The 26,442-nt window shown below is 45.5% G+C and overlaps 2 protein-coding genes across 2 annotated transcripts in view; one reads left to right on the forward strand and one right to left on the reverse strand.

Moving 5' to 3' along the window:
* LOC127002008 (hemicentin-1-like) overlaps positions 1-26,017 on the forward strand; it is a 40,611-nt gene extending 14,594 nt beyond the window's left edge. Inside the window, exons 2-6 of the mRNA XM_050867329.1 lie at positions 19,238-19,360; positions 22,634-22,912; positions 23,617-23,702; positions 24,132-24,227; positions 24,397-26,017. Of these exons, the coding sequence (XP_050723286.1) occupies positions 19,282-19,360; positions 22,634-22,912; positions 23,617-23,702; positions 24,132-24,227; positions 24,397-24,615 (759 nt within the window). The 5' untranslated portion in view covers positions 19,238-19,281 and the 3' untranslated portion in view covers positions 24,616-26,017. The remainder of the gene's footprint in view (positions 1-19,237; positions 19,361-22,633; positions 22,913-23,616; positions 23,703-24,131; positions 24,228-24,396) is intronic.
* Positions 14,851-17,819, reverse strand: LOC127002007 (hemicentin-1-like). Its single transcript, XM_050867328.1, has 3 exons — positions 17,653-17,819; positions 17,249-17,370; positions 14,851-15,260 (listed from the first exon to the last, which is right to left on the reverse strand). The coding sequence occupies exons 1-3, from the start codon at positions 17,775-17,777 to the stop codon at positions 14,995-14,997; spliced, it is 513 nt and encodes a 170-aa protein (XP_050723285.1). The 5' UTR covers positions 17,778-17,819; the 3' UTR covers positions 14,851-14,994.
* Positions 26,018-26,442: the final 425 nt, after the last annotated feature.

Here is a 26,442-nt window from a genome sequence, read left to right on the forward strand (position 1 = left end):
AAAACATAGTTCTTAAAAATCTTTATAAAAGGCATAAAGGAGTCAAAGGGGGATGAGTAGGAGGAATATGCCCAGAATCGTCCAGAGTGGAGTTTTTAACAGAAAATTTGAGAGAAGAGTTCAGCCTTAGAGATAGATGAGATGGTGGTGCTGCCGTCAGGGTTAAGGAGAGGAGGGAAAGATGAAGAAGTGAAACTGGAGGAGATGCTTTTGGCAAGGTGCCAGAAGTCCCGGGAAGACTTAGAAAAAGCAAGGTTTTGACATTTACTGTTGATGAAAGAGGTTTTGGTAAGCCGAAGAATAGATTTGGCACGATTCCCGGCAGAAATGTAAAGGTCATGGTTAGCAGGAGTGCCAAGGATCTGGAACCTTTTGTGATCTGCCTCTATCTTTTATAGCACAAGAACAAGCGTGATTAAACCGAGGCTTTTTAGCATGAGGAGTAGAGAAAGTACGTGGAATGTATGCCTCCATTTCAGAGACAATCACCTCTGTGATGCGCTGGGCACACACATAGGGGTCTCTCTCCTGGAAGCAGTATTCATTCCACGGGAAATCGGAAAAGTGCACCCTCAGGTCGTCCCACCGAGCTGAAGCAAAATGCCAGAAGCTTCGTCTCTTCGGTGGGTCCAGAGGGTGTACAGGAGCGGTAGGACAGGATGCAGAAATAAGGTTGTGATCGGAGGAGCCCAACGGAGAAAACAGTTTGACGGAGTAAGTAAAAGGGTTAGAAGTAAGGAAGAGGTCTACTATTCATATTAGGCCCTATGACATACCGTTTTTCGCAAATATCTTTCAAAGGAAGACTCTGATCAGCATGGTGCTTTTGAATAGATTGATTCACACACTCCGCTAATTTTTGACGCTATTGTGCATTGCCAGATGGGGTTAATTATGGCGTTTACTCTTGACTGTGATGGCAAGACCTGCGTGAGCCATTTACACATTCGAACAGGTGAGGCGTGACGTATTTGTGACGTGTATCCACCACCTACCTCCACCCCTGGCTTCCCCTACTCCCATCCCTCCTCTCTCTCTCTCTCTCTCTCTCTCTCTCTCTCTCTCTCTCTCTCTCTCTCTCTCTCTCTCTCTCTCTCTCTCTCTCTCTCTCTCTCTCTCTCTCTCTCTCTCTCTCTCTCTCTCTCTCTTCCACTTGCGCTGTACAGGAGATAAGAATCCATGCACACGTAGGACTTGAATTAATGGCAGATAAAAAATAATTATATCCCGTCTGCACCAGCATCAACAGTGATGAGGAGAATGACCTGTTTGTCGATGGTGATGAATATTAAGTAACATGTGGCCAGTTACTTATATTATTAATCCACCCATCATATACTCGCTGTCTATTTTTGTTTACTATGAATTTGTAACATATCTACATGAACCTATATCAAATGGCAGTCTTTTCCTAAGATCAGAATAAATTATTCATATATTTCTCCAATTTTGTTTCACGTTTTTACTCTGCAATGAATTCCCGCTTCAATTCCACACTTATTCCTTTCCGTCTCCTACGCGATTTCCTACAAATGATCAAGCGTCAGCTACGTACTTCATCCCATCATACTCTCAACGTAAGCTGTGGGAAGGAGGGTTATATACTCGTACAACTTTCATTAGTTGTATAATTGCCAAACAAACCTCATATAGCACTTAAGCAACATCCAGTTACGCTGGAACAGGAATCAGGGTCTTGTGCATAAAACACACTACCATACTGAGCATATACTTACGAGTTATCCGCCATTATAGACAAGTCATATGTGTGCATAGCTTCACATCTCATGTACACCAAGAGAGAGAGAGAGAGAGAGAGAGAGAGAGAGAGAGAGAGAGAGAGAGAGAGAGAGAGAGAGAGAGAGAGAGAGAGAGAGAGAGTGCGGGGGAGAAGGAGGAGGGTAGGAGGGAGGGAAAGGGAGGGATGGGAGTAGGGGAAGCCAGGGGTGGAGGTAGGTGGTGGATACACGTCACAAATACGTCACGCCTCACCTGTTCGAATGTGTAAGTGGCTCACGCAGGTCTTGCCATCACAGTCAAGAGTAAACGCCATAATTAACCGCATCTGGCAATGCAAAATAGCGTCAAAAATTAGCAGAGTGTGTGAAATAATCTGTGCCAAAGCACCATGCTGATCAGAGTCTTCGTTTGAAAGATATTTGCGAAAAACGGTATGTCATAGGGTCTGATATGGATAGTAGTATGTTGGGCCTGTCTCCAAGAAGGTCGAGAATACGTGTAGGATGATGAACCAACTGGTCTAGATCGCTGAGGAGAGTAAAGAGTAGGCTTGCTCACCAGGCTGGTCAGTGAAAGAGGACGAAAGCCAAAACTGGTGGTGAATATTGAAATCTCCCAAGATGGAGATTTCAGCGAATGGAGAGTGGGTCAAGATGTGCTCCACTTTAGAGTTCAAGTAGTCAAAGAATTTTACATAGTTAGCAGATGAAAGGTGGTGAAGGAAACACGGGCTAGGGAACGAGTGTTTACTCCTGACTAGTTTAGCCTTAGTGGGCTTCTTCAGAGGAATCGTTCCCTAGCCCGTGTATCCTTCACCACCTTTCATCGCTTTTCATAATGTCTACACATAGTTAGTAAAGTTAGGTGAGAGATAAGCAGCACAGATGTATTTAGTGATAGAATGACAATGAAGTCTTAGCCAGATGGTGGAAAATTCTGAAGAGTCAAGGTCGTGGGCACGTGAGCAAATGATATCGTTGCGCACGTAGACGCAACATTCAGCATTGGACTGAAATTTAGGATAGAGATAGTAGGAGGGAACAGAGTAGAGATTGCTGTCAGTAGCCTCAGAAACCTGTGTTTCGGTGAGGAAGAGAAGGGGAGGTTTGTAGGAGGAGAGATGGTGTTCCACAGAATGAAAATTAGAACGAAGTCTGCGAATGTTGCAGAAATTGATTAGAAGGAGGTTCGAGGAGTTATCAAGACACCTCTCAAGTCGGCAGTCGGAAGGGGATTCCTCCCTGAGGGAATTTGTGCGCTCCCCCCCCCTACACCCCCCCCCCAGGCGGGAACTCCGAGGCAGTGTTTTGGTGCGCCATTTTGAATTTCAATTTTGGGGAAAAGAAGTGTAGGCTGTGTGAATATAGTATGGTGTGGAAAGAGAGAGGATCTGTCTTTAGAGAGCATTCTGAAGTACTCTCTGGTGTTGATGAGACAATAAGGAAACGGAAAGTGAGGACATGGGAAGGGTCTCTGGAGGGCTTGAGCACCCTCCTCGCTTCCCATATATACTTTGGTCATCCTCTCTTAGCCGTTTCGGTGAAACCTTTGCTATTGCGCTGGACATATCAAAAGCCTTTGATAGGGTCTGGCACAAGTCTTTGCTTTCCAAACTACCCTCCTACGGTATCTATCCTTCTCTCTGTACCTTTATCTCCAGTTTCCTTTCTGACCGTTCTATTGCTGCTGTGGTAGACGGTCACTGTTCTTGCCTTAAAGCTGGAAGCTTCTCCCGGGGTCTATGGGCCTCTGGAAGACTCCGGGAGGAGAGAGCAGGGGGGCGGGGAGCAATGGCTCCGCCCGCGCCCCGCAGGGCACAGCCAGGCGCCAGGCGGGAAGTGTTGCCAACTCGCCCAGATATTTACTACATGTCCATTATTGTATGGTCGAATATACTGTAACGTTCTAGATTGTGCTGTTCGGTATATATATATATAGGAGAAGAGGGCGAGAGGAGTCAGTCCTAGTCTTAGTAAGTCATAGTCAGCTAGTAGTCAGTGAAGAGTCAGGATGAATTGTACTTAGGAGGAATGTTAAACTACAGAAGCTGTGCAAGGTGTTTTTTACATATCTCCCTCCCACGGAGTCTCCTGACGGCGACACGGAACCCAAGTAACACGTTCGGTACAACACTATTAACAGTGGTGTCCCGCAGTTTTCTGTCCTATCTCCAACTCTATTTCTGTTGTTCATTGATAATCTTCTTTCCAAAACGAACTGTCCTATCCATTCCTACGCTGATGACTCTACTCTGCATTACTCAACTTCTTTTAATAGAAGACCCACCCAACAGAAACTAAACGATCCCAGGCTGGAGGCAGCAGAACGCTTAGCCTCAGACTTTACTATTATATCCGATTGGGGCAAGAAGAACCTGGTGTTCTTCAACGCCTCAAAAACACAGTTTCTCCACCTATCCACTCGACACAATCTTCCATACAACTATCCCCAATTCTTTGACAACACTCAGCTATCACCTTCTTCAACACTAAACATCCTCGGTCTATCCTTAACTCAAAATCTCAACTGGAAGCTTCATATCTCTTCTCTTACTAAATCAGCTTATTCGAGGCTGGGCGTTCTGTACCGTCTCCGCCAGTTCTTGTCCCCCGCACAGTTGCTATCCATTTACAGAGGCCTTGTCCGCCCTCGTATGGAGTATGCATCTCATGGTTGGGGGAGCTCCACTCACACAGCTCTCCTGGACAGAGTGGAGTCTAAGGCTCTGCGTCCCATCAGCTCTCCTCCACCTACTGATAGTCTTCTACCTCTTAAAGTCTGCCGCCGTGTTGCCTCTCTTTCTATCTTCTATCGATATGTTCTTGCTGACTGCTCTTCTGAACTTGCTATCTGCATGCCTCCCCCCCTCCCGCGGCCCCGCTGCACACGACTTTCTACTCATGCTCATCCCTATACTGTCCAAACCCCTTATGCAAGAGTTAACCAGCATCTTCATTCTTTCATCCCTTACACTGGTAAACTCTGGAACAGCCTTCCATCGTCTATATTTTCTCCTGCTTTTGACTTAAATTCTTTCAAGAGGAGTGTATCAAGACACCCCTCCTCCCGAAATTGACCTCTCTTTTGGCCGCTCATAATTTTTGTCTCTGCAGGAAAAGCGATTAGCGGTCTTTTTTTTTACACCATTTTTTGTTGCCCTTCAGCCGTTTCTTCCATGGGGCGAATCCATGGGGCCAGAGTTCGATCCCGCATGCAACGTTGATGCTCAGAGGTGTTCAAAGATCTTCAAACCTTTTGTCTTTAAAGCATCTTCTAGAAAAGTGTGTGTGTGTGTGTGTGTGTGTGTGTGTGTGTGTGTGTGTGTGTGTCCTTACCGTGCCCCAATACACCACAGCGTGTGTCGGGCCGACCCTGCAGGACGTAAAATGTACCGTGCGAGGCAGTGTTTACGGTCTCAGTTTGTGTACATCGCATTTCATAGTGCGTGGAGGTCATCTTGACGTACGTGACCAATTGTAACAATTATTTTCCAACCTGTAACTCGTCACTCTTTCACGAGAGTCTGACTGACTCACAACGGCAGTCGCTCTCGCTACGACGCTCCTTGTACATATAGGCTACGAATATATTCGCCTTAAGGAAACTGAAGTCTTAATCAACGTCCTTTAAACGCCTCCCGGTAGCCCGTTACATTTGGTTGGCAGCGGTCCCCACCGCGCCTGTGCCTTCACTACCTCGTTCTCCTCCAAGCTCCAAGCCACGAGAACTCACCAACAAACTCCGGGGACAGGCGTAGAAGGAAGGAAGGAGTCACAAGCCAGCCGTCCGCGGCAACTCTACAGGCGTCAAGCCTACAAGCTCTATACAGGCGTCAAGCCTCGAGCCACCAACAGGCCTACGCAGCCGAAAGCGAGGGCCACAATCAACAAGCCGCTCCACCCGCTTCAAGCCAGCACTGCTACGAGCACTGCAAGCCATTCACAGCTCACTCGAAGCCCTCCACGATACGCAGAAGAATTCACACCCTCGGGCCTCCGCCCGCAGGAGGAGGCACGCCCCGCTGACCTTGGAACAACCCACATGCCCCTCGCACCACAGCGGGCGGCAACACCGCCGCTGCCGGGAGCATCGGCCCAAACCTCTTCCGGCAAACAGTCAGCCAGGGCACCCGCGGACATCTCCCGGTGACTGCAAGCAGTTACCACTACCGTTTCCTGCAAGGCGTCTTCTCAAGAGGTTACACACCCTAGTCGCCTTATCTGCCACCGCGGCCCATCTCACAATATAACAAGAACGCCGCAGCCGTCCTACGTCTGGCGGCAGTGTTCCGGCACCAATCCACGGCCAGTCAAATCGCTGGGTCAGCAGTTTCCAGCAGCCATTACGAGTCCCCCGATGTCCGCCCTTCCCTCATCTCTCACCGCCGCTCCTGCCGCGGCCGAGGTCTTCCGACGCGACTCCAACGACTGCACGTACCCCAGGGCGTCGCCAAACTTCGCCCTCTCCACTGCATCAGCTGATTAATCTTGGTATTTGTGGATATTCCCTTCTGGTCAAAATATGCCGGCTCAGCTTATTTCAGTTTTCTTTCGAGCAAAGGCACGACCTTTTTATTTCTGTGTTCCTAACACTGTTAATCAGTCATAATTGTGAGAGTAACGTTCATTCGCATACGATATTGATCCTTTCTTATTGTCTGCTAGCGGTAAAACTGTGAATTCCCTGATCAAAGTTCATCTTCCTCAGTGTGCCCTGGCTCCGTTTTCTCTTCGCCGCTCGAGGGAAAACTAGCGCCTTAAAGGCATACTCACTTAATTTTCTCCTGCCCAAAGACAAAACAGAAAACCGCTGTTTTTTTTAAATAGAATTATTTTTTTCATATACCCATAACATTATGACATTCCATTATAACCTTAACTTCTATTACGTCTAACTGGCACCTTGCTAGCCATTCTTTCTTGTTTTTTTAGGGGTTAGGTGCAATCTATTAATTCATACACGTTACGTTTATTGGTTAATATTTACAGCTATCAAAATATGCTCCTATATTGTAACTGATTTACACCACAGTATGAACAAAGACACTCTCGCTAAACTCGGCGACACCTTTAAACAGTTGGCTCGTCCTTCAAGTGAGGAGGAATTGGAGCACGGTACAGGCACCGATGATCTTAACGTTGTAAACTTACGTTCTGGTGCTACATACTCATCACTCCCAAGGGAAAGAGCCCCTTCACCTCCGGGTTCGTCTGAATACTTAACCCCCACTCAGCCGATCAAAATGCCTGACGATCCACCTCCCGCCCCTCCTGCCGGGGCCTTACCCCACTTACCCCCTCCCCCGATTCGGGTCATTCCAACTCACGCATGTATTCGGCAATTCTCTGCCGGCGAGACAAATTTTTCGACGAGACAGTTCCTAGATCTTTGTGAGTCTGCCATCGTAAATTCCTCCATTACGGAAGATCATGATAAAATCGCTTTCATTCGGTCCCGGTTACTTCCAGGTTCTCGGGCACTAAATCTGATGCAGTCCTCAGCGTTCGCTTCGGGGGACATTGGAGTAAACTATGAGGTTTTTAAAAGGAATTTCATAAAATTCTTCGGGGGCGGGAGTAAACCAAGCATCGTTAGACAGATGGCACACACCAAAAAAAATCCTCAACAAAGCCGATTTGGGACGCCATGATTGAGGCAAATCAGCTGGCGGTTGACTGTGTCAAAAGCCTAGAAGACGCGTTCTGGCTTCCAGGGGGCTGTATGCAAAAGCACCAGGTGAAGACAGCTTTCGAGATGTTTTTTTTACTTATTTCATATATCAGAGAAGAACCGCCGTTCTGCCCTTCCTTTGGCCTTTAAACCGAGCGGGAAGTTGGTTGACTTCGTCTCAGAGTTAGAAGTCAAGGTTCAAGTACACCCTCACCAACAACCCCTCGCAACAGCCGCAGCATTGCAGGCACAAAGTAAGGCATCTCTCACCTGTAGTTTTTGCAAACAATCAGGGCATTCTGAACATTCTTGCTTCGCGAAACGTAGGGAATCAACACATTCAAGACAGGGCTCTGATAGGAGATCAGGAGGTTACAGGGGCGGGCATCATTCATCACACAGGAACCCTAGGCCAAACAATCAGCGGAAGGCTGCCTTTTGCCTTGTCCACGGGAATTGTTTTCATGATTCAGACAGTTGTTCTGCAATACAAAAGGCCAAGGAGGAACAGAAGTACAAGTCCTCGGCGGACAGTAAACCACACTCCTCTTCTCAGAATAAAAAGACATGATTTCGTGACAGCCCCAAGGCGTACATCCAAGTGTCCCTTAAGGACAATACTAATTGGGAGCAACCTGACTCCGTCATTGCCGCCTTGGGACGGGCAAGCATAATTGCCCTCCCTTGCAAGGTGGGCAAAATTTCACTCACCTTAGCGGTAGACACAGGTGCGACAGTCAATGTCATCTCAGACTCCGCTTACAGGTCACTGACACGACAGGTGAGAGGGAACAATTTGCCGCTCCAAGAGAACAACCTGAATGTGATAGGCGTGACGGGCACCACTTTGGGAATCCTTGGGCGAGTACCACTAACAGTCAGCTTACATGAAAAAGTATGTCCCTTTCGAGATTTCTTTTATGTCTCTAGCAGGTTTGCCTTACCTGTGGATGGGATCTTAGGATTAAACGCCATGAAAGACCTGCACATAACCATAAACCCTGAAAGCAACGCGATCGTGTATCAAGGCCGACGCATACAGGGGATGGTAAATCCATCGCCTCTGTCACCTGTAATCCCACTCTCAGAGGGGGAAAATGACCAACCCACCACAGACTCAGGGTCTGCCACCGCCCAAGTGTCACCTCTTACGGTCAAACCACACGAAAACATTGCAGACTTGTGGCGGACAGTAACGGCAGTCGTAGAAGGTCCTCAAATAGTTCCGGATCGTGCTGCAAAACTTGTTAAAATCCGGTTGCCTAACGCCCCTCCGACGGGCAGTGATGTGTGTATCGACGGAGCTCCTCACATACACCGCGTGACGGTGGAGGTAACTCTCGCGACAGTCAAGGAGGGAGGTATTGCAGAGGCATTGGCAATAAACACGTCTGGATCCCTTGTATCCTTAAAACACGGTGTTAGATTATGCCAGTGTCTAGTGTATGGGAGAAATGTCGCCCCGGAACCAGCTGAATACCCTTCAGCCCAAGTCTCAGGCATAACCTCGGCGTGTCAGGCTTCTCCCGAACAAGACACAGCTAATTTAGAGGCATTCCTAAAAGTTGCACACTATTCCGAAATTTAGCCAACCTTAGTCCAGCTACTGGAACATTATAGGGGGGCGCTTGCTCTACCAGGCGAGCCGCTTGGAGCTACGCAGTGTGCTGAACACCACATTAAGTTAAAACCCAATACAAATCCTGTATATATCAATGCGTACAAGCTCCCCCACAGTCAGAGGGAGGTTGTGCAACAACTTATCTCTGAAATGTTAGAACAAGGTGTCATCAAAGAATCGAATTCCCCGTGGAATTCACCCTTGTTTCTGGTTCCAAAGAAAGACGGTTCTTATCGTCCTGTGATTGATTTCCGGCGTGTGAACACCGCGACCGTGGATGATCATTTTCCGCTTCCCGTTCTTAGAGATCTTCTGATGTGTCTCGGTAGAGGAAATAAAGTCTTTACGAGTCTAGATCTGGTCAGTGGCTACTGGCAACTGCCCATGGCCCCCGAGTCACGTGAAATAACGGCTTTCAGCACGCCTCATGGCCACTATGAGTGGACGAGGATGCCGTTCGGGCTCAAAGGAGCTCCCTTGACCTTCCAAAGGACAATGAACAGTATTTTTGGTGACTTGCTGGGCAACTCTGTCTATGTGTATTTAGACGACATCATCATAGCAAGTAAAGACGTGCATGCACACATGGAAACACTAAAAGCAGTCCTACACAGACTTCAAGAGGTCGGATTAAAGCTCAAAATCACCAAATGTGAATTTTTAAAGCCTCGGATCAAGTTCTTGGGGGATGTCGTGGACGAATTCGGCATCCACACAGTGGACGACAAAATAAAAGCTATTGCCGAGTTCCCTCAGCCAACGTCTGCGGACAAGGTACGGTCTTTCTTGGGTGTCGCAGGTTATTACAGGCCTTTCATAAAGGACTTCGCAGCACGCGCGAGTCCCCTAACCCATCTATTAAAGAAAGACGTACCATTTCAGTGGCTCCCAGCTCAACAAACGAGCTTTGAGGATTTAAAGAAAGCGCTTACACAGGCTCCGGTCCTTGTCTTTCCGGATTTCAAGGACCCCTTTCAGCTTTGTACCGACGCTTCGGCTAGTGGACTAGGAGCCGCTCTGATGCAAACAGATAAGTCCGGCAAAAAGCATGTAATAGCGTTCGCCAGTCCCGTACTAACAGCTCCGGAAAAGAACTATTCTGTTACCCACCTAGAGGCTCTTGCCATTGTGTGGGCTCTGAAGCATTTTCGAGACATAGTGATGGGGTACAAAATTGTGGTGTATACGGACCACGTGGCCATAACTGATCTTTTCAAGGGAAAAAACCTACACGGTCGTCTGGCAAGATGGTTCTTAACGATCCAGGCATACAATCCGGAGATAAAATATATCACCGGGAAAACAAATGTGGTCGCAGATGCCTTATCTCGGAAAATTCCGATAGGCGCGATTACCACCCCAGATGTCATCCACAACTTCACTTCACCTGAGCTACACACTGCTCAGCGAGACCACCCTTTGTGGAAGAGGTTAATTTACGCCCTCGAGTCGGGAGACGAAACAAACCTTCCTGAATTGCCAGTTCCCTTTTCACAATCCTTCCTATCAGAGGACAACCTCCTTTGTAGGTCATGGCCAACCAAACCGGTACCTATAGAACAACCGGTCATCCCAGACAAATACGTCCCCGTGACGCTTAAGCTGGTCCATAACACACCCATTGCGGGTCACCCATGAAGAGACAAGACGCTGTCTGTCACCAGACGAAAATTCTACTGGGCCACATTACGGATTGATGTAGAAAAACATGTCGCACATTGCGTCGTTTGTGCTAAGCACAAGGGGTCCGTAAAAGGGCCAGCACCTATGTTGCAATACCCAGTACCAGATGCGCCATGGGATGTTGTTAATATAGACTTATTACAGCTCCCCCAGAGCCAACATGGTTCGCGCTACTTATTGGTGTGCGTCGACCAGTTCTCTAGGTTTCTAGTTCTAGCGCCTCTCAAGGACAAGACAGCCACACGCGTGGCCCATGCCCTCGTGACTCACGTGTTGTGTCCACATTCGTCTCCTCGCATTCTTTTGAGTGACAATGGCACTGAGTTTAGGAACTCAGTATTGAGCGAAATATGCGCTCAGTTTAACATCACGCAATCCTTCATCACTGCTTACCATCCAGCTGCTAATGGGTTGGCGGAGAGGGCTAATAGGAAAATCTTACAGGTCCTCAGGCCTATCGTGAACGATCTCCACGATAACTGGGAGGATTGGCTATCGCATATAGCCGCTTCCATAAATACGTCGGTAAACGACTCTACGGGGAAGTCTCCCTACTACATCTTATATAGGGTGGAGAAACGTCTTCCGTACGACTTCCTAACAATCCCACAACAACTTCTCTACAACATTGATAGGTACGCACAACAGCAGATGCATATGTTTTCCAAGATACACTCATAAGTTAGGTGTACGTTAAAAGCTACGAAGGTTGAAATGATGTCAAAACAACACAGGCCGTCCCGGTGAAATTAAAAGAGGGTGACACAGTCATGATTAAGCAAGCGGAAAGCGAGTTCGAAACTGGGGGCTAAATTTGTGGGTCCTTACCGAGTTGTTTGGAATGTCAGGGGAAATCGGTTCGAGGTTCTCGAGTCGAATAGTGGAGTCAGTCTAGAAGTTCACAGTGATCGTCTGAAAGTAATTCCCTCACCTTTGGACCTTGATATTGGTAATTCCCCCACAGAGTCAAATGTTCAACAAGATAATCCCAACACCCATAGCTATAACTTGAGACCACGGGTTTAAGTACTTCATTCCCACCACTTTCAGATCATGATGTTGCGTTTTCTGATCATCTTGTTGTCCCTCGGCTCCCTGCTTGCAACGACACCCATCCACCTGAAGCCTGGTGCCCTCACGGCACACATAGGAGAGGTCTTCCTCATAGAAGATGTGCTCCTCGTAAAATATCCATATACTTCCTTGACCAACACCACTGACACAATCAGGATAGTCTCAAAAAAACTACTCGGCATGGCAGACGCCATATGGGCTACCAAGACTAGGGAATCAAAGGCACCTTCTAGTACCAACTCTCTGAATCTTTTTCAACTACCGGAGGATAGGATTCTGTTCTTGCGGGGAAAAGTTGATGAGGTAGACATGGATTATAGCTTTCACTCAGTTCAGTCTCGGGTAAAGAGGGGGTTGCTCAACATCGTTAGGTCTGCCTCAAAGTTCCTCTTCGGTACGGCAACCGACGAGGACGTACGCGATTTGCGGGACCACTACGCTCATGTACTTTCCTTTGCTGCCCGAAATCGCAGGGTGATCAACGCCAATTGTAGAAAACTTGTACGGTTGCATACTCACATTGAGGAACTGCTAGAGCAGACGAATAAGATGGTAGAGGTTATCAACATAGTTGTCAACAGATCGACCAGGTGAATCAGTTTCTCCTCCTAGATCAGGCCTTGCATGTATTGGAAAACGTCATTAACTCCGTCGCAACGGCAAATCAGCAGGTTATTAGCAACATGGTTGATGCAGCGCACGGTAGAGTCACACCTGCCTTGTTCCTTCTACACGATTTGAGAACGACTGTCCATATCGGGTATCAAAATTATAACCTAACACCTTTATTCAACCCAGACATGAGTCAATATTTTTACCCCTTGATTGAGTCCAGCCTCACCCTCGATACCATAATCATTCATGTTCCATTTCAGACGGCGGACGTGTTTGAGGCACACGAAATTGTCCCGTTCCCTTTTTCAGCTAAGGACAGTGTGTTAGCCCTGGGCACGTCCCCGTCTCTTGTTCTAATCGCGAAGGATTTCGCTCTGTATTCAACGGGTAGCTAATCACTCTTGCAATATTGCAAGGAGATGGTCTTCGGGTGATTCTATTGCTCTGCGTCTCTCTTTGCCTTCCTACCAGTTCGGGGAGGGGTATGCGAGATCGCCCTCACCCGCGTGAACGCGTCTGACGCTCTTTCCCTGTTCCCTTACAAGCAGCTACCACCAACACCTGTTTTCCATAAGAACTTTCAGGGTCTGCATTATTTCTATTTCCCTCAGCCCTTCTATGTATCAGTCATCTGCGCGGAGGGTACCACTTATCAACGGGTTACTGGTCACTATGCCATAGCGGAAGCATGCTATATCCGCTCCACTAACATAAAACAACGTACCCGTCCCGGATCCGTCTGGTTTTCACGGCCAATATTTCCCATCGAGTGTTTCCTCTACGGTCTCTCGATAACATTCACTTCTCCAGCATCTCTTATGTGACTAATTCCCTTAATTCATTGTCTTTCGCAAACAAAACGGAGTTTGCGGAAACCCTGGAGGAAACGCTGCCTGAATACCTGCATCTCCCCTACCTGTACCCTGGATTTTTTGTACCAATGTTTCTGATGTTCGTCAGTCTCGTCGTCATGTGCTACCTTATTAGGAGGAACTCTGTCCTGCACGATTATTTGGTTGTGCAGACACGGCGACTGGATGCAGGAACGCCACTGGCAAGGTAGTTTTTCCTTTTCTCAAGCAAGTCAGAGGACAGAAACCTGGCATTCCCCCGCTCCTATACTTAACTTTGTACTATGTTTCACTACTGTGTTTCACTACTGTATTTTTTTTAGGAGCTAGATGAACGTTTCATTGTCTGTAACTATGCCAGTTGATAGCTTCTTATACATGTGTCCTTATATTTATCTTTTGAGAGATTTCTTATGTTTCATGTCACACACGTTGTGTTTTACCTCTCACTATTTATATTACAACTCCACATATGTTCTTACATAGCCAGTGTTTTAATGTAATTGTATCATAGGCAGTCTGCTTGATAAACTCCCACTATGTATGTTCATGGTAACTAGACTGCTATTTAGATTTTTGTATATCGCGAGGTCGCGATCACTGGTAGGTGACCGAGCAGTGTTATAGTAGGATATCAATGTATTATTATTATTATTATTTAATATCACCACGAATTAGGCATACAATTGTCAATGGAAAAAACCCACGACAGATAGATCACGCCACCTTACAGGAATGTCGCCCGTCAGTGTTTACCGTCTCAGTTTGTATACATCGCATTTCATAGTGCGTGGAGGTCACCTTGACGTACGTGACCAATTGTAACAATTATTTTCCAACCTGTAACTCGTCACTCCTTCACGAGAGTCCGACTGACACACAACGGCAGTCGCTCTCGCTACGACGCTCCTTGTACATATAGGCTACGAATATATTCGCCTTAAGGAAGCTGAAGTCTTAATCAACGCCCTTCAAACGCCCCCCGGTAACCCGTTACAATGTTCTCTCTTGAGAAACGTCGCCTCCGAGGAAAACTGATCGAATGTTTTAAAGTACTTAATGGTTTCACGAATTTAGACAGATCAACATTGTTTATGATCGATGACACTTTACGTACGAGGAACAATGGCGTAAAACTCAAATGTAGACAAGTAAATTTAGACTGCACCAGATTTTTCTTCACCAACGTTGTAGTGCGAGAATGGAATAAGCTCCCACCGTCAGTGGTCCAGTGTAACACGATTGACTCCTTCAAAAACAAGCTCGACCGTCACTTCCTTTAACTTAATATTAACTGGATGCCCTAACTTATGACGAGCAGGCAGACAAAACTAACCACAAGAAAGCACATTTTAAGGAACTAAGGAACTGTTTGGAGGAAGCAGACTGGAGCAAACTCAGAGGAACTAGAGAAACAGAGAAGTAGGAAAACCTAAAGGAAGATCGAAAGAATACAGCTTACAGATTAGGAAAAAGTTGGAAAGTTTCGTTTAGTCGGCGCAACATCTGTGGTCATATGCCGGAGAGAGACAGAAGGGGAAGGAGTTATAGGGGAGGGGAACAGATCCCAGGAGACGGGACACAACCCCTGATTAATACCTGGTACCCATTCACTGCTGGGTGGACAGGGGCATAGGGTATCGGAAAAGCCGTCCAAATTTTTCAACTCCGCCCGGGAATCGAACCCAGGCTCTCTCGGTTGTGAGCAGAGTGTGCTAACTACTGCACCATGAAGCCCCCTTAAAGATTAGGTAAAGAATAGATAAATAAATGAAGTAATGACTGGCAAACAAAACATTGTAAGTAAAAGCAGGAAGCCAATATCTCCATCTCCATATAAATACTTGTTTCTGTTCTTCCGAAGAAATCCTGGACTTGGCCTTTGATGACGTAGCGTGACCAGGTGATGTTGTAGGGCACCGTGGAGGAGGTGTGGCAGGTGAGGACGGCGGGGCGTGAGGGCAGCATCGTAACATTGCTCGGGGCCTGGACCTGCGGCGGCGGCTCTAGGGGGGAACAGAATGGAGCGTAACTGATATGTAGAGTGAGGGAGAAAATCCGTGTTGTAATGTGACGAAGACGTAAGGTGTGCTGGACATGTGGCATACTCTGCAGTCCACGTCTGGTAACACTGACTTGAGTTGCCATCTGGTCCATGTACAGTCATAGATTGGTTTACCAGCTTGATTCAAGGTTAGGAATTGCAAACCAAAAATCTTGTAAACCAAAACTGTGAGTAAGTGTGGTGCTGAAAACGCAAATATTGCACACTAAAGCACAAATGTAAGTGGACACAAGCATGCGAGTCCTACATCTGCAAGTGAAAAACATGGACTAAGACTCCATTCCGATTGTTTTCCACTCTGAGCGCTCTCGTCCTGTGAAAAACAAGGGGAACACATGATCGTGTTTTCAACTTGTACAAACAGGATGCTCAAACACCAAGTCACCGCTCATAGACCAAGGCATTTTTAGTGATTTTTTTTGCTTGTAAATCAAAGAATTCATAAAGTAAGGCACATGTAATCCAAGGTATTACTGTACTTCTTAGTTTTGGACATCAAACTAAGCTGGGAGAAGAGTGGGTGTCAAGAGGCAGGTGGATAGATTACTTAAGGGATGATTGTCCTTGAGGGGGAAAAATGTTACGACTATCATAAAGGGAAAGAGATTGATCAGACTATTTGAGAAGATTGTCCTTGAGGGTAGAAGAATATTAAGACTATTACTGAAGGAAACAAAATGGTTAGTTAGATTGTCATTGACTGTCAAAGACTGTCATTAACCCTCACAGCGTCGGCGTCGTACATGTACTACACAGGCTGAGTCACCTTCCCAGCGTCGGCGTCGTACATATACGACGCGACAATTTACGACACACACCGTGACTCAGATGTCATTTTTGACACTTTTCATGACTTAAACCTATGTTTTTTCAGCATTTCTGACATAATGGGAGAAAATTTTTTTTTGAAAAGTGCCGACGCTGGGGGGGGTCACGGGTGGGAAATGTTCCGACGCCATGGGGGTTAACCCACTAGCCTCTTCTGGACACCACCTCCTCTACCAACCTGTCAGTATGGAATTTACACACTGAACCATGTGTTTAGCCTGTTGCCTTAAGTTTTCACTACATTTGATTACATGACCTGTCCCTCAGTGTGCAGTGTGGCGCTGAGATGTATTAAGTCATACAGCCATGCACTGACTAACCACAAAATATTACCTGATGCTTTCACTTTATTATAGTAATGGAAAGAACTGGACATACAGCAAGATATATAAAAAGGTGAATTTACAAAGAGCACAACATAAGTACTTCGGACCAACGTGCCAGATCGTCATACTCAGCCTCCTATGTTTGCCGATTTCCGACCCCAAAACTGCCTCCTTGACCCCAATAACTGCCTTCACATACAGTTATCATTAAAATGGTTAATTATTGGTGTTTCTTGGCAATAGCAATGGCTCAGAAACTGGTAAATACGAGGCTCTGAGTACGATAATCTGGCAACGGTGCTACTTCCTCAAATGAACCACTCACATTATTTACTTTTTAATTTCTCTGAAATAGAATAATTTAGTCACAGTGAAAACAAGATTGTTCCAACAGAAGCTAATCAGTTAATGGAGCATACACCAGATGGAAGCGTTGCCTCACCCACCCTCAGACACCATTCCAAGGAGTCCCTCTGAGCAAAACTCCATGCAGGAATGATCAATTATAAATAACTCTGCACTCTGGAAAGCCCTGCAGTTTTGAAGGATCTTCTAACAAGTAATTTTGTTAAACAAGTCCAGTGGTGCAGCTCTGGTCTCTGGTACAAAGACCCTGCTGTTTTTAACCTCTGGATCTTGTTGTGTTAAAGAGAGAAATAATGGTGTTCCTGGTGCCAAGACCAGGGTCAGAGCCAGGGCTGGCTACCAACATGATATTCATAGCCAGCACTCTCAGCACCAGTAGTTTAATGACAGCTCCATCAAGCTTTCTCACCCTTGACATCCAGGAACACAGTCGAGGATCCCGTCCCGGCGCTGCTGGTGGCCACGCAGGTGTAGTAGCCTTCGTCCTCCCGGCCGGGGGAGTCCACCATGTAGTGCACCTCTGATGACTGCCTGCAAGAAAATGCATTAGCAACTTAACTTAATTTAGGTTAGGTTAGGTTAAGTTTAGAGTATCTTCAAACACATGATAGCCAGCACCTCATGGAATAAATCAACAAAGAATGATGTCACTTTGTCATATAGAAAGTCTCATTAGTAAGGAAGCATATATGAATTTCCTGAGTCAAGACCTATTGTAAGTGTTTGAGGTTTTGTTGGGTTAGGTAAGTTACAGCAAACAATTACATCTAAAAACTTCACAGAAAACAACCCCAGATAATTGTGTCAACTCACGGGAACCTCTGTATGGTGCCCAGGTCTGCCCCGTCCTTCTGCCAGGCCAGGGTGAAGGGCACCAGGGTCTGCACGTGGCAGCTGATCACCGCCGGCTGCCCGCTGTAGCCCGCCACATCATCCATGGAGCTCACTTCTGGCGGTGCTGAGGCATAATGAAATACTGTAGTCAAAATCTATGAGTATAAAAGTAGTCAAAATATATCAGATCTTTTCCTCCACTAACACTAAGTAAGGAAAAGAAGAATGGTAAATGAAGAAGAAAGAAGAAAAGTGCAATAGAGGCATTTCCCACTAAACATTTGGGTAACATTCCTAAATATTTGACTGTAAAGTGGTCACTTGTGTGCCAGCAGCAGTGTGCTGTGGGTTTGACAGGGATGTATGTGTTCCTGGCCACTTGAAAATAATGGAGAATGAAGCACAAAACAGCCCCAACAAACCAAATATTTGACTGTAAAGTGATTGCTTGTGTACCAGAAGTGTGCTACGTGTTCCTGGGTGACAGTTTTCCAGTTGCTAGGTTGACCCCTTCAACACGAGGACACGTATGCTGCGTCCTTGCGTGCCCCATACCATATCCGAGGACGTGCATACGGCATCCTAGCTCACTTTAGCCAATACACGAGTTATTTTATCTCTATAGTTATGCTTACATCTCCAAATTATCAATTAATTTATGTTTCTTTATGTGCACCATTTAATTCTGCATGTTTTCATATATAATACATGATGATTATGTTGAGTTTATGGCTGAAAACTTGTTATATTCAATAGTGACATTTGAAATTTGGCGTGCGCGGCGATCTCGGATACGACGCGGGGCACTGTTTTGGCCCGGCCGTAGTGAAGGGGTTAAGATACCATTTTATTGGCTGTTCTTTGTATTCTTTCCAGTTTCTTCACATGTTTCACATTTCATGTGTTTTGTATTTGTATTTCCCTATTAGTGGTTTACATGGTCTGAGCCAAGCTTTTTGAGTCCTTCCCTTTGTTTCATTGCCATTGTGTGTGTAAGTGTGTGCTGAAGTGAATTTTCTTTGTAATGTTTATATCTGGGAACTTATTTCTGTGCGTCGTTGTAATTTCTTTGCTGTGTGTGCGTGCTTTTTCCTACAGGGCACAGATATTTCCAGTGTGTGTGTGTGTGTGTGTGTGTGTGTGTGTGTGTGTGTGTGTGTGTGTGTGTGTGTGCATGTTGAATGTGAATATGTGTATTTATCTATTCATATTCATCTGGTTGTTTTATTTTGTTTGCAATGTTTATATCTTAGAACTTATTTATATGCCTCATTACATTTATCTGCTGTGTGTGTTATGCTGAGGGAGGAGTGGGACATAAGCCTGTATTCTTAAGCATCTTGGCACCTCTGTCCACCTGTTTGGAAAGCCTCTCGTAGAAGTTGCTGGGATTTTCTTGGCCTGTTTCATGATCCTAGTGATAGTTTTACCCGACTCCTGCACCTTGAACAGGAAAATCAGACATGAAAACCCGGCTAATCTTCTCTGTGGCCTTGGAAAATAGTCGTAATGGGAGCCTAATACGTTTAATAACATGGACCTAAATCTTCCCTCACACTTGCAGTTGGTGATTTTGTGAGCGTGGATGAGCTGGAAGGCTACCGGGTCATGGGCAACAACTCCCTCATGCTCCTCTACCCCAGCGGCCAGGACGAGGGCTGGTACAGGTGCTCTGCTGCCAATGAAGGTCAGTAACACACACACACACACACACACACACACACACACACACACACACACAGATGACGCCAAACTGCTTAGAGAAATAGATGATGATGATAAATGTAATAGGCTGCAGGAAGATTTAAATGAGATACATGAATGGAGTAAAAAATGGGAAATGGAGTTTAATGAAGTGAAAATAGCCCAAGTGGATTGTATAAGATGGGAGGGACAATCATTGACACAGTGAGGGAAGAAAAGGACTTAGAAATTATAGCACAAGATACACTGACACCTGAGAAGCACATAAACAAGATATTTGGAGAAACATACAGTCTGCTGCAAAATATTAGAGTGGCATTTCACTACTTGGATGGGGACATGATGAAGAAAATCATAACAACACTGATCAGACCAAGGCTAGAGTATGCGGCAGTTGTCTGGCCACCACACAAGAAAAAGGACATAAGGAAACTTGAAAGGATACAAAGGATTGCAACTAAGATGGTACCAGAACTATCAAGTCTGTCATATGAGACTAGATTAGAGGAACTGGGCCGACCAACACTGGAAGAGAGAAGAGAAAGAGGAGACCTGATACAATGGTACAGGAACACAAGTGGAATGGACGTGTTGGACAGAAATGATTTAATCGAGATGGAAGGGAGGAGGCAACTAAGAGGACACAGCAAGAAACTGAGGAAGGAGACTTGTTTGAAAGACAAAGAAGTACAGTTTTCCATACAGGAGTGTGGATGCATGGAATGGACTTAGCAAAGACACTGTTGAACCGGGGAGTGTCCATATAATGAAGGAAAAGTTGGACAAATATAGATTGGGAGACAGGACTGTTTGAGCTTGAGCTCAGGCCCTGTATACTACAAAGAGGTAAACATATATACACACACACACACACACACACACACACACACACACACACACACACACACACACTGGATAAATGTACATATGGAGACGGGACTATGAGAGTTTAGCTCGGGCCTGGTAGACGACAAATAGGTAAGTACAAATAGGTAAATACACACACACTCACACAAGCTGAAGTAATAAACACAGGCTTCCAATCAGTCTTTGTCAGAGAAAGTTATTTATAGTGAGGGAATCAGAAATGCACTGCAGAAAGACATAACAGTGTAAGTCCAGGAAGTGCTAACAGTGTAAGTCCAGGAAGTGCTTGAACCGGTGAAAGCTACAAATAAAATAGAGGAATCAGGGCATGTGACGAACCCTCAAGATTGGACTTTGTGTTTGCCAGTGACCCAAAGGAAGTTTGAAATGTAGGTTATAGACTCCCCTGGCAAAGAGATTTTCCTCCTCCCTTCACCTCTAATTGCCCCGGCCACACCACGGATGATGCAGGTAAGAGTAGAACACAACAGGCTGGCAAGGCAAATCATGTGAGTTATGTATTTCCTTGGCAAAGAGTCTCTCCTCCTCCCTTCACCTCTAATTGCCCCGGCCACACCACAGATGATGCAGGTAAGAGTAGAACACAACAGGCTGGCAAGGCAAATCATGTGAGTTATGTATTTCCTTGGCAAAGAGTCTCTCCTCCTCCTCCCTTTATTTCTACTTTTATTCTTTGTTTCTATTTAGGAGCGGCGAGTAGCGTTTTTTTATTTTTTATTATTGTTTCCTTTTTTGTGCCCTTGAGCTGTCTCCGTAAAAAAAAAAAAAAAAAAAAAAAAAAATCACACAGGCTATGGAGTAAAAATAGTACATATTAGGCAGATGAGGCTTGTAAGCACTTCTACAGATTATGCTGTGCTCAAGTGATGTCCAGATGTTGAGTGCTTGACATGATACAAGTGTTCAGGCCGTATAGCTTCTTACTGGCCCTTATAGAGTACGTACAGACAGGCTACGGGCTAAAGATACTTGTTTTCTTAGTTCTTTTATAACCAGACGATATAAGGACCCTTGTTTTTAAGTCCTCGTGTAACTAGACTATGCAATGAAAGGAATACATACTCTTCCGAAGGCTACAAACGCATATTTCTTTGTCTTTATCGACTTTAGGTTACACAAACACACGCACAAATCTTTTAACTCTTGTACCCCAGATTTAATTTCTTCCATTTAGGTTACATAAACAAACTCCTTAACCCGGTAGCAGCGACGGGCTAAATTTGTGGCTTTACTGTGTAGCAGCAATGGGCCAAATTTGTGCTATGATATAAACCTCCCAAAATAGATGATACATAATCTGATCACAAAGGCTTTGATATATATTATGAAATGGTTTGTGTGAGGGATGATTTTTCTCATTTTTCTCGCTTAGAGGGACCATTAACCCTTTCGTTGCTAAACACTCGCAGTGAGCACTAGCGTAACTTGCCGGTGGTGCTAAACGCTCGCTGCGAGCTCCAGTCGCACTCAAATTTCCCGCGCATGAGTGTGTTCCAACACTATTTCTCACAACATAGCATTGCCAATTCAGTGGGTTTTCCATGAAATTTGGTGGAAAATCATGTCAGCCCAGCGCGGAAAATCTACGGATGAGCAATTGGTGGATGTTGTTGACCAATATAGCAACATTTTTGCATAGCTTCACCTATCACATGACTGATATTTTGACCAAATAGTTGTAAATTTTGCAGTTGGCAATACTGCCCTGCCAGCAACCTATCATCAAAAGATCTAACTCAGTAATTGCCTTACGGCTGACCGTCGCGCATGTGTAAATGTACGTCTTCACAGGCAACACCCCCTGAACGTGCCTGTACATTCGCAGGAGAGGCTTACATTACCGAATCTTATAGATTTTGGCCTTCTCTTTCCAATGGTGTTTTTGTTTTGTAGCAGTGATGAATAGTTTTTGAGATACAGAGGCTAAAAGAGCAAGCACTAACGTCACTTGTTGGTTGTGCTAAAAGCTCGCTGCGAGCGCCAGTCGCACTCACAGCAAAAAACACCCCCTGAACATGCCTGTACGTTCGCAGGAGAGGCTTACATAACCGAATCTTATAGATCTTGGCCTCCTCTTTCCAATGGTGTTTTTGTTTCGCAGCTGTGATGAATAGTTTTTGAGATACAGCGGTTAAAAGAGATCCCCTTACCCCGCTGGGGTGCCCGAGCACGCCTGAGGGGATAGTCTTGTTGCGAGCGCTTAGCAAGGAAAGGGTTAAGAAACATAATCCCCGCTGCTACTGGGTTAAGTCTCCCCTCATTCTTCTTCCCTTGGTTACAGACTCATGTTTCTTTGTCTTCACTAACTTTAGACTACACACTCAAGGATTTCTGCATTCTTCTGTTAATGTTTGTGTGTTTGGCGCAGGGGGACAGCAGTCAAGAGAGATCCAGGTCATGGTGCAGGCCACTCCAGAAGTGTTCGTGACGCCACAAGTGCTTCCCTTCAGGGCGGGAGACAACCTCACCCTCACCTGCCAGGGCCGAGGCTCCCCCCAGCTCAGCCTGGCCTGGCGGAGAGGTGACGTGGCACTCACTGAACACGCTGACACACTCGCGCCCCAGCGGAGTGCCCTGCGTGTCTTCCAGGCCACGCAGGAAGACGAGGGAACATACACCTGCACTGCAACCAGCCCAGCAGGCACAGGTGAGGGGACGTCTGTTGCTTTACTGCATAACTTTTGTCTGTTTGTTGGTCTTCTTCCCTGACTATGAATCTATTAGTGCCTGTGTACCTTTATATATAGCAATTAATGAGTTGCCATACAAAAGATCTCCAGGTATTTCTATGTAAAGGAATCTATGTCTCCAAGACCCCACTCACTCGGAAATCCTTTACTCTGAAGACAAGGACATGTTAATCTATCAATACCTGTCTACCTTTATATATAGTAATTAATTTCTACTTGACATCTTTGAGTTGCCATACAAAAGATCTCCAGGTATTTCTATGTAAAGGAATCTATCTGCAAGACTCCTTTCACTCAAAAATCCTTTACTCTTAACTCAAGGACATGTTAATCTATTTTTACCTGTGTACCTTTATATATAGCAATTAATTTCTACTTGGTATTTTTGAGTTTCCGTACAAAAGATCTCCAGGTATTTCTATGTAAAGGAATCTCTATCTACAGGACTCCTTTCACTCAGAAATCCTTTACTCTTAACTCAAGGACATATCAATCTATTAGTACCTGTTTACCTTTATATATAGCAATTAATTTTCATTTGATATCCTTGAGCTGCCATACAAAAGATCTCCAGCTATTCCTATATAAAGCATTCTCTATCTCCAAGATTTCTTTCACTCACAAATCGAGGATGTATTAAAACGAGATGCATTTTTTTCAGTATCGGCAACAGCGACGCTGACGTACACTGAGGCTCCAGCAGTGAGGGTGGCTGAGGAGGAGCTGCTGGTGGCTGGCGGAGAGACAGTGAGTCGGCGCTGCTTGGCGTTCCTAAGTTCCCTTTGAACATCGGACATTCCAGGGCCATACCTCTTTAGTTATGCATGTGCTATCATCCCTCAGTGTGGCCATTGCTTAGGGTAAAGGGAGACTATTTCTATGGGCCCTCAGGATACTATCAAGGTAAGGTTGGGGTAGATGCTATAGCTGTGCATGGCCTCATTGCTCATCTCTGTTACATTGGCTTTTGAACCTGTAATACCTTGGGACAGAACCAGTGCAACATCTGGGTTACCACAGTTTACCTTCCCCAGAGAGAGAGAGAGAGAGAGAGAGACTAGTGGGCTTTTTTTTTCTCTCTCTTTTGTTGTTGTTGTTGTTGCCCTTGAGCTGTTAAAAAAAAGGGGGGAATCTTTCCGAGCCAGGGATTCTAGTTTGGGGATTTTTTCTTGGCAGGCCAAGCTGCAGTGCCTGGTGACCGGGATTCCCACGCCTTCCCTGCGCTGGTTCAGGGACGGCTCCACTCCGGTCACGCCGATGTCCTTCATCCAGGTGTGTAAGAAGTTTCTGTTGTTTAGCAATTTTCATTGTAAAAGCAACAAGTTGAAAAGAACAATGAAATTTGAAATATTCTCTCAAAACAAACATTGTTTATGAAAAATGGCAGCAACAGAAACCTTGCTAATTGAGTAATGTTTTGATAATTCTTTCCTTGCTGTAGATGGAGGAAGATCACCTCAAGATCTTGGGTGTGCAGGAGAGTGACGGCGGCCGCTACACCTGCCAGGCCGTCAACATGGCCGGCACCGCCCAGGCCCATATCATCCTGCGGGTGGGCGCGGCACCCACGGTGATCCAGGCCCCAGCGGGTGAGTGGAGTGTGGCGGCACACAGCAGGCTGTGGAGAGAGTCTTACTTGCAGAATCCACATAACACATAATCCCACTCCTTCAGTGCCATGATCACACTCTCTCAGTTTCAAATAAGTTCCCTTCAGTAAAGTCAAGCTAAGCCTACTGAGCCAAGATCTTTGCCTGGTAGGTGTTGGCATATTTTTTTTTTTCTTTTTTTTTTTTACAACAAAGGAGGCAGCTCAAGGGCACATAAAAAAAGAAAACAATAATAAAAAAAAGCCCGCTACTCGCTGCTCATAAAAAAGAAACAAAAGAGGTGGCCGAAAGTAAGATCAAATACGGGAGGAGAGGTGTCCTGATACCCTCCTCTTGAAAGAGTTCAAGTCGTAGGCAGGAGGAAATACAGATGAAGGAAGATTGTTCCAGAGTTTACCAGCGTGAGGGATGAAAGAGTGAAGATGCTGGTTAACTCTTGCATAAGGGGTTTGGACAGTATAGGGATGAGCATGAGTAGAAAGTCGAGTGCAGCGGGGCCGCGGGAGGGGGGGAGGCATGCAGTTAGCAAGTTCAGAAGAGCAGTCAGTGTGGAAATATCGATAGAAGACAGAAAGAGAGGCAACATTGCGGCGGAATTTAAGAGGTAGAAGACTATCAGTATGAGGAGGAGAGCTGATGAGACGAAGAGCCTTAGCCTCCACTCTGTCCAGAAGAGCTGTGTGAGTGGAGCCCCCCCACACATGAGATGCATACTCCATACGAGGGCAGACAAGGCCCCTGTATATGGACAGCAACTGTGCAGGGGAGAAGAACTGGCGGAGACGGTACAGAACGCCCAGCCGCGAGGAAGCTGATTTAGTAAGAGATGAGATATGAAGTTCCCAGTTGAGATTTTGAGTTAAGGATAGACCGAGGATGTTTAGTGTTGAGGAAGGTGATAGCTGGGTGTTGTCAAAGAATAGGGGATAGTTGTTTGGAAGATTGTGTCGAGTGGATAGGTGGAGAAACTGTGTTTTTGAGGCGTTGAAGGTAGGGGTGGGCAGGTACCGGTACCAGTACCGGTACTAACAGTACCAGCTAAACGGTACGGTACCGGTACCAGATTGCTCGGTACCGGTACCAGTTGCTCGGATTTATTTATTGGATTTATTGATAATTCTTCATGTCCGATTTTGTTTTTAGGTTGCTCATAAATATTGTTATTGTTATTAGACTATGATCGAGTACATCCATAATAACTATACATGCTATTTTTTTATCGAAAAAATAAATATTCACTTCATTCAGAGAGAGAGAGATCACCACTTAGTAAGTGGATATCTCGGTGATATGGGTAGTGGGTACTCGATCATAGTCTAATAACAATAACAATATATATTAGCGTTTTCTAAAGACTCGTGGGACTCACTAACTTTTAACCCAAGACTTCGTTTTCTTTTTACTTGCCACTGTTAAATTCGTATGACTCGTTAACTTTTAGAGAGAGAGAGAGAGAGAGAGAGAGAGAGAGAGAGAGAGAGAGAGAGAGAGAGAGAGATCAGATTTATACAATAAAGCATTAACGAAAAAGAGTTTGAATCCTTGGCGAGAGTTTTGACTATAAAGAATTGCACGATGGATTATATAAGATGATTAAATATTGGAGGTGGTTAGGAGAGAGAGAGAGAGAGAGAGAGAGAGAGAGAGAGAGAGAGAGAGAGAGAGAGAGAGAGAGAGATATTTAACCAATAAAGCACGAACGAAAAAAGGTTGAATCCCTTGGCGAGAGTTTCTGGCTATAAAGAATTGCATGATGAATTATATAAGATGATTAAATATTGGAGGTGTAGCAGGAGAGAGAGAGAGAGAGAGAGAGAGAGAGAGAGAGAGAGAGAGAGAGAGAGAGAGAGAGAGAGAGAGAGAGAGAGAGAGAGAGA

The sequence above is a fragment of the Eriocheir sinensis genome, chromosome 22 (assembly GCF_024679095.1).
Source record: "Eriocheir sinensis breed Jianghai 21 chromosome 22, ASM2467909v1, whole genome shotgun sequence".
NCBI lineage: Eukaryota > Metazoa > Arthropoda > Malacostraca > Decapoda > Varunidae > Eriocheir > Eriocheir sinensis.